At 41.2% G+C, this 8,849-nt stretch overlaps 1 protein-coding gene across 1 annotated transcript; it reads left to right on the top strand.

The window, feature by feature from the left end:
• Positions 1 to 643: 643 nt before the first annotated feature.
• On the top strand, positions 644 to 8,681 carry CSUI_000394 (adenylate kinase; the record flags this gene model as incomplete). The annotated part of the gene is made up of 9 exons (XM_068060628.1): positions 644 to 835; positions 1,496 to 1,616; positions 2,263 to 2,395; positions 3,003 to 3,837; positions 4,540 to 4,894; positions 5,955 to 6,049; positions 6,571 to 6,662; positions 7,452 to 7,701; positions 8,230 to 8,681. Coding segments are annotated over exons 1-9 (2,514 nt in total), but the record flags the coding sequence as incomplete, so codon positions are not given.
• Positions 8,682 to 8,849: the final 168 nt, after the last annotated feature.

The raw sequence follows: 8,849 nt of genomic DNA, 5'->3' as shown, positions 1-8,849 counted from the left end.
TATATACATACATGTGTATCTATATGGCTTAGAGGAGATATTGGGCCACTTGCAATGAGTTGATCTTTACTCGTTTGCCTCCTTTCTTTGAATAGAATAGCTTGGCGCCTATATCGCATGTTGACAGGTGTCTCCTTAGTCGTTGTAGTAGTAGTAGTAGGAGTTATGCTTCTAAAGTGTATGTAGCGTCATTCATACACGAGACCTCTTCGTCAAGAAGGGAATAGACCTCTCTCTTTCCCTCTCTCTACACCTCCATAGATACTTGGGGGACCTTCTATTGGTAAGATGGCGCTCTTTCTTGGAGTGCGTGAAAATAGCACCCCTATTCTCTAAGTATGCTGTCGAACAATTCTACAGAAGATGCCTAGACGCCTTCATCGATCTTGACTTGCCTATATACATCTATAGGGATATACAGGTATATAGATCTCCCTACTCTAGGCATAGCCAGCTACCTACCCTTTAGGAGGTCTATATATCTATAGATCTACACATATGTCTACAGGTAGATCTGTCTCGGGTGGACAGAGCAGCGGGATTTCTTTACTTTCGCTGTATCTGTTGTAGCCTGAGAGTTTGAAGTTAGAGAGAAGCTTTCTCTTTCTTTTTTACTTCTCTCTTTGTGTCTTTCTCCCTTCAGGGACAGCCCGTATGCTAGTAGGACAGATATCTCCAAGAGAAGAGAAAGCACAAGAAGAAGATCCGAATCGAGTGTATGTACACGACATTCCTCCTATCGTCCAAGATGATCCTTCGCTAGCTGAGAGAGATGTCTTCAATTTCGTGCTTACCCCTAAACAAGCTATTCTTATTACAGGCCCGAGCTTACCCGGTAAGCCCAGGCTCGCGCTCTTCCAGCCATCTTCGAGATCTTTCTTTCCTCTCTTCTCTCTCCATATATATGTATTGACATATATATATATATATATACATGTACACCTACCTGTATGGATAAAAGGCATATGCATGTGTAGTATGCACGGATCGACATCTAATTCTCTGTAGAGTAAGGAAGGAAGAGAGAGAGTCGGAGCTACGTAAGACACCTCTCTTTCGTTAGGACGTTTTCTGTGTCTCTACGTATGTACGTATTTAGGATGTGTGAAGGCGGACGGTTCTGCAAGCAGAATGAAATGCTGAGAATCTCTTACGTTGACTCTGTCCGAGATATCTACACCGCGCTTCCTCTGTATATACATCTTCATACATATCTATACATGTATCCATACATACCAGCTATACATACACATTCATTCAAACCTATCTCTCTATGCATGCATGCACATATCTATACACACATTTATACATATCTAGACAGATCTATACATATATACACATATATAGACATACATACGTACACATCTCCATACATGCACAAGCTGCCCCTGGATCTACGCCTTCCCTCTCAAGGGCAAGTCAGAGCTTTCTTTCTTTCTTTCTTTCTTTCTTTCTTTCTCTTTCTCACTTTTCCTTTCTTTCTTTCTTTTTCTAGAGAAGAGTAAAGTAGCGTACCGACTATCAAAGAAATTAGGTCTTGAATGGCTTCAACCCGAATATCTTCTCCAAGCCATCTCGAAGTTAAAGAGAAATCTCCTCTCTCCTCTTGCTCGAAGGTCAGTCACCACATAATCTTCTTCTTCTTCTTCTACTTGCTTCTCTCATCTTTCAGCCTCTCTCTCTTCTCTCACTTTCTATTTCCTTGGGACCGTATGTAGGCGGGCTAGTCTCTTATACAGGCGTCTCACGCCTTCATATGTATATACATACATACACACATATATACATATATGCATACACGTATACATATATACATACGTATAGACGTGTAAACGTACATATGGACGTATATATAGACATACGTCTATAGTCCTCATCATGCTACCTCAGAGAACATCCCAGTTAGGCACATACACACATATACACATATCTGCATTTCACTATATATATATATATTTGCCTAGGTATATATATATATATATATACTATTACACTCGCATATACATTCATCCGAACATGCATGTGGAAGTACACGTATCTATCAATCCATCTACGAGATTGAATGACGACGGTTTCTCTGTATTCTCAAGGAGAGACTTGGAGTGGCATTTCTTCTCATCCCCCTCGCTCTTACCCTATCGCCTTCTCTCTCTCTTGCTTCTTCTCTTTCCTCTCCTTTCTATCTCTCTTCTTCTTCTTCTACTTTTTTATTCCTCGTCTTCTTTTGTCGTGTTTCTTCTTTCTTCCTTTCTATCTTCCTAGGCTGCTACGTCAATTACGTATGGGACGGAGTGTATCTACAGCTGATGCTCTTCGCTTGGCTTCGGAGTTTATGTCGAGTCGCAAAGGAAGATCTGCAGGCTACGTTCTCGAACTTCCTTCCCATGACCCTCTGGTAAATATATCTCTCAGTCTCTCTCTCGCGGAATGTGGACCTTCCCTAGTTTCTCAATTCTTACCTGTTGCCCCCTATATTCTTCTTCAATCTAACTCTATATATGCATGCATACATACATGATATATATATATAGATATAGGTACATTCCTAGCTGTATGAATATCCATACTCTCTGCTTGTCTAAGGGAGAATCTCTAGCTCTTTTTAAGTGGACCTCTTCCTTCATGGAATTCTCTCAGTCTATATACCTATATTTGCATATGTATTTACAGAAATCTTGCTGGAGATAGATTAGAGAAAGGCAAGAAATTCTAATCTTCCCTGCAAGATGTAAATATCTAAAGTTCTTCTCAACACCTAAGAGTGATAGAATAAGAATGGAGGAGGTCGGAGTCGTTAGTTAAACAGTGCTTGATCAGGAGGTGTATATACACCTGAAATGCTACAGCAATGACCTTAAGTACCAGACATGTGGAAGCTAGAAAGAAGGGACACCTCTTTCTCGCTCTTTCTTTCTCGCTCTTTCTTTCCCACTCTTTCTCGCTCTTTCTCGCTCTTTCTTTCTTTTTCACCCTTTCTTCCTCCCCCTCTTTCCTTTCCTTAGGCCGTCAATCGCTTCCTTCAGAGGACGAAGGATGTTTCAGGAAGGAGAGAAATAAATTGGGAGGCCTTTCTAGCTCAGCAAGCCTTAGATGCGATTGAAGAGTCCGAAGACCAGAAACGTCGACAAGGCGCGAATGGGGAAGACGATAGTCAGATATCAAGTGAATCTCTAGAAGAAGAGGAAAGTTTCTCTCATCTCTCTGGTCTGGATGAAGAAGAAGAGAGATCTTCTCCAGAAGATAAGAAGAAAGAGACCGGAGACGCAAATGCATCTCTTCTTCTTCTTCTTCAAGCAGGAGGGTTAAACCAAGAGAAGAAAGAAAGAAAGGAACCCTTCCGTGGATTACGTCGTAAAGGAGGAGCAGGGGAAGAGAAGAAAGAAGATCTGGAAGAGATGAAGAAGGAGACGAAAGAAGAAGAGGAAGAAGATCCATGGAATCTCATGAGTAGTGAAGAAGAAGAAGACAAACAGAAGGCAGAAAAGGCCCTAACACAGCAGAAGAAGAAAGGATCAGAGGAAGGGGGAGACGGAAAAAGAGAGACAGGAAAGTCGAGAGGAGATGAAGAGAAAGAGAAGGAGAACAAGAAAGAAGAGGAAAAGACGAGGCCTTCTATTTCCAGCAGTAAGAAAGAAAAGAAAGTCAAAGAAAAGAAAGAAAAAGGAACGTCAAAGAAGGGTGGCAAAAAGAGAGAAAATGAAACAATGGATGCTTCGCAGAGATCGGAAGAAAAGGAAGAAGTTCAAGAAGACGAGACACCAGCCACACAGGAAAAATCCAAAGAAGAAGAAAAAGAAGAAAAAGAAAAGACACACCCCCAAGAAGAAGTTGGAGAAGGTATGTCGATAGGTCTGTCTATCGATGTAAGGCAAGAGAAGAGAGAAGAGAGAAAGCAAAGAAGAAGAGAAAGCAAAGAAGAAGAGAGAAGAAATAGAGACTTATCTAACTACACTGTATGTACAGAGATAGCGTCCTGCTTCGTTGATAGGAGACAGACGATAAGTAAATCTCTTTCCTTCCAAATCTCCAGGAGGCCCTGGTTAACCTCATGGGAGATAAATAGATAAATAGATAGATAAGATATCTATAGATGCATACCTGCACAGTCTCTGTCGCTCTCCTTCATACATCTATCTGTATCTATCTATCTATCTATGTCTATCTGTATCTAAATCTAGGTGGAAAGAGATATAGATTTCTAAAGCTTCGTTGGTTACGGAGAAGGTCTTCCTTAGACAAGTCTCTCTGCTTATTTCCCTCAGATCCTATGGGCTTTCTTATTCCTCTAGACATCCTACATTCTCTCTTCTTCCTATATCTGCCTGTATAGTAATCGTGATATAAGTTCTCTCTATGTAGATATGCAGCAGTCTGTCTACATATCGAGGTGTATCTACACCTTCGGCTGTCACACCCCGGCGTACTAAAGACACTTGATCTCTCATGTCCATTTCTCTAAAGCAAGCCTCTCCCTTGAGGTGTATATACACCTGAATGAACCCTAGTCTTGTATATCTTGCGATACGTTTCCATGCGAAGATTCCTCATCTCAGCGCCCTCCGTCTTCCACTTCTCAACATTCCGCTTCTTTACTTCCTCCTAGTCAAGAAGAAGAAGAACATCTTTCTGTCGCTTCTCCGAATATAAGCGCGACACCTCCCCACGAAAGTCCAGCTCATGAAGATGAAGAAGAAGAAAGCGACGAGGAAAATGAGGAGGAGGAGGAAGAAGAAGATTTTACAGAAGATGAGAAAGAAGAAGCGAAACAAGCCTTAGCCAGAGCGCTGGAGGAAGGAGAAAGAATTGTCAATCCCCTCATGGACACCTACCCTAGAGAAGTCGTTCTCATGCAAATCGAGTCTGAAGATATTCATCTTCTATCCAAATCCGCAGGGTAGGAACGAAAGAAAGAAAGAAGAACGCGACAAGAAAGGAAAGAATACGAGAAAAGAAAAAAGAAAGAAAAGAACAGCGAGCAAAACATAGATGCCTCTGAAAGGATAGAGAGAGGTGTATGCATGATGGTGGGGGGCTTGTATTCTATCTCTTTCTACGCAGTCCCTTCATAGTGAGTTAAAAGACGTCTTCTTTCTTTAACTCCCTGACGCCATGAACTTTCTCATCTTTCTATTGAACCTTCTCTCCTATGGTACCAATGTATCTATAGGTACATTTAGATATGTCTATCTGCCTCTCTGTGTATCTGTATGTATATATATATCTCTATTAGACATACGTGTGAAACAGCAGAGTTGCACCAGGTACGTAGATCAACTCTAACTATCTGTAGATCTATCTACATGTATAAATATGTATGTATAGCATCTACATGTATAGATACGTATGTATAGCTGGGTGAACCCCTACATATATGATCTTTCTCTTTCTTTCTTTCTTTCTTTCTCACTCTTTCTTCCTCACTCTTTCTTTTTATCCTTTTGTTTTATCTTGGGGTGTTGTGTTCTGTATATGTATGATGTATGTAGACATTGGAATCCATGGGCTCAAAAGAGCGACCATAGGGAGGTGCGAAGCCCCTAGACCGACGCTAGGAAATGTATACAGAGAAGGATAGTAATAGTGTGCTTCTATTAAGACGCCTAGACATGTCTAGACATGCATAGGCACAGGCAATACACCTAGTGCAGAAAGACACGTAAGTGTATACACAGCTACAGACAGATATATCTATGTTGAGTAACCCGTAAAAGATTCTTATCTCTCTTTCCTTTCTCTCTCCTTCTCCATCTATCTACATACAAGGAAGAAGGAGCTCCCTTCTCTCTTTCTTATTTCTTCACATGACGCCCTTCCTTTTTCTTTCTCTCTTCCACTCCTTCGCTGCTGTTCTCCTTCTCCCTTTTTCATTCTTTCGCCTTCTTTTTCTAACTTCCTGTAGTTTTCCTTTCTCTAGGGTTCTTTCTCTTTCTTCTTCTTAACTTTCTTGCCTTTAGCATCGAGACAGAGAATGGCGAGCCTGTACGTCTTTTAGATTCTACACCCCTCAAAATTTCTCTTAAAAGCAAGCTCCTACCAGCCATCAGTACAGGTAATCCACCTATCTAGCTAGCTTCAATCTCTGATCTATCTTCAATCTACCTATCACTAGTCTATCTTTCTTCAATCTCTCTTTAATCTATCTATCTTTACTGTATCTGTAGTCTTTCCCTTTGCGTACTGCTAGGTATCGAATCTCGATCCTTTCTTTTTCTCTTCTTTCACGTGACTCTCCGTGGTATGTTGTATCAAATTCATTTTCATTGCTGAATTCTATGGATCTTCCTAAATGCTTTTTCTTTCTTCTTTTTCTTTTCATAAGTCTCTTCAGCCTTGATCTTCTTTCAGTCCCTTCTTTCTCTCTCCTTCTCCCATTCGAGAGTTAGACACGGGTGTCTACAATGTCCCAAGCAGGGAGTGAGGAGCATCTAGCTTGTCCTCATACACATACATCTATCTATATCTCTCTACATATCCTCATGTATACACTCATACATCTATCTATCTAGCTATCTATCTATATATCCATCTGTATATCTTTCGTTTCTCTTTTAATCCTGTGTGGCTGTGTAGATTCTTTATCTACGGCTAATAAGTCTTTTCTGGACGACGAGGTTCAACTCATGGATCTCGAAGATCTAGATGCAGGAGAAGACGTTCTATCGGTAAGTTCTCTTTCTCTTTCTCTCTCTCTCATGAATTTCTCTTCTTCCTCTTGAAGGAAACTTCTGTCTGCGGTACCTACTGTCTAGATATCCATGTATAAATGCATATATACATCCATGTATATACATGATGTGTATGCATATATATCCATATATCTACTGGATCTATCAATAGAGCTTCTTTCTGTAGACATCTCGCATGCGTGTAGTGTGTTGAATATGGATTTGTATGTATTCTTGTCTCTTCGTCCTATACATGGATTGCGCTTATGCCTTATGAGAGAAGATAAGCAAAAGACGTAAAATAAAGAGGGGCGAGTGTATAGCAGACGTCCAGTCTCTCTCTGTATGTATCTAGACAAGGTGTCAGGTGTAGCACTAGAGGAAGTGTTGTCTCGAAAAGAACGAGAAGAAAACTTTCTACACGAACTTCAAGCTCTTTCTTTCCTCACATCCAAACATCTATGTTGGTGTATGTACACTTCACACTCGAAAGACTGAATAGACAGACTTGCAGGTGCATGCAGTCTCCTCCCTCATACCTCTCTACCCATACATCCACATCCATATTGACGTCTATCTTTCTCTCTATTTCTTTATACGTAGAGCGAGATGCACGTGCTTTAGTACAGTCTCTCTCTATCTCTCGTATGCTTTTCTAAGGCTCTCTTTTCCCCACTGTCTCTTTTCTCTTCACCTCCTTCGACTTTTCTCCTGTATATCTCCTCTTTTCTTTCTTCTTTTCTCTCTTCTCTTCCCTTTCTTTGCCTCGTTGTTTCTCCCTTGTAGGCTGTGCGTCGTCTCTTTCCTCCTCCCTTCGCATGCCCTCCCAATCCCCCGCTGCGTAGTGCGCGAGGAAAGCCAGGAGGGAGCGGCGGTCTTATAGTCGGAGAAGGGAGCGGTGGCTCGAATAATGAAGGGAGAATGTATTGCTTCTCAAGTTTGAACCCCGAGTATCTCCAGCTACAAAGAGAGCTAGCGAATGACCTTATTCTCGACATCCTCAAACAAGGCATACGCGCTCTAAAGCTCTTTCATGGTAAGAAAGAAGAAGAGGAAAGAATTAGGGTGGAGAGGAGAAAGAAGAAGATGAAGAAAGATGACGAGGAAGAGGAAGAAAAAGAAGAAGAAGGAGAGATAAGACACTAGTCGATAGACAGAAATGGTCTCAAGAAAGAAGAAAGAAAAGAAAAAGAAGAAGCAGTCAACATGGGGAGAGAGAGAGAGCGCCGGGAAGTCTAAGGACCTGCTCTATACACGATAGATCAATAGAGAGAAACAGACAAAGCAATATAGATAGACTAGACAGATAGATAGATAGATACAGAGAATAGAGAGCGAGAGCAAGAAAGATAGAATTCACTTCTTTTCCTTCTTTCTCTTTCTCCCTTCTCCCTCTCTTTTCGATCTCTCTCTCTCTCTTTCAGCCTTCTTCTTCGTCTTCATTTGACTTCTTTCTTTTCTTCTTCTTCTTTCTCCTCCTCTCCGTCTTTCTCCTCGTTTTCTCCCTCTTGTTCTTCTTGTTCTTCTTGTTCTTCTTCTTCTTCTTTCTCTTTGCTTTTCGTAGGGAGTACGTCTACACGTGGCATGACGTCTATCCTTGCATGCCGTATAAGCAAGGTACCAACGGCTTCTCCCGTCCCTCCCTTTCTTCAAGCCCGCGCTCCCTTGCCTTCTCCTATTCTTTCTCTTTCTCAAGAGGACTCTTCTTCTTCTCCCCCTATTTCTTCTCTAAGAGATTTACTTACCTATGGATTAGATGAGAAGACAGAAAGAGAAAGAAAAGAAGAAGAAGACGACCGCGCGGTAGATCTAGCGGAAGGAGAGCTAGACGAAGAAGAAGAAGAGGAAGAGGAAGAAGAAGAAGAGGAAAATGAAGAAGAAGAAGATGGAGAAGAAGAAGAAGGGAGTTATGACAGAGACGAGGATGGAGGTAAAAATGGAGGAAGAAGAAGAAGAAAAAGAACGGAAAGAAAACAAGAGGGAAGGAGAGGGCAAGATGACGATGATACTCGCAGCTGTAAGCAAAGAAATGAAAGAAAGAAAGAAGAAGAAGAAAAGAAAAAGACGTCTTTCTAGAGAGACACAATTGTACGGAGTTGACGTCTCTGGTTTATCTCCAATTCTCTGTAATGTCTCTATGTGTACTATTAAGCTGTATAGACATCTATATATCTATACATACAT

The sequence above is a fragment of the Cystoisospora suis genome (assembly GCF_002600585.1).
Source record: "Cystoisospora suis strain Wien I chromosome Unknown contig_171, whole genome shotgun sequence".
Lineage (NCBI taxonomy): Eukaryota > Apicomplexa > Conoidasida > Eucoccidiorida > Sarcocystidae > Cystoisospora > Cystoisospora suis.
Note: the sequence above shows the minus strand (reverse complement) of the source record. Positions and strands in the feature narration are given on the sequence as shown.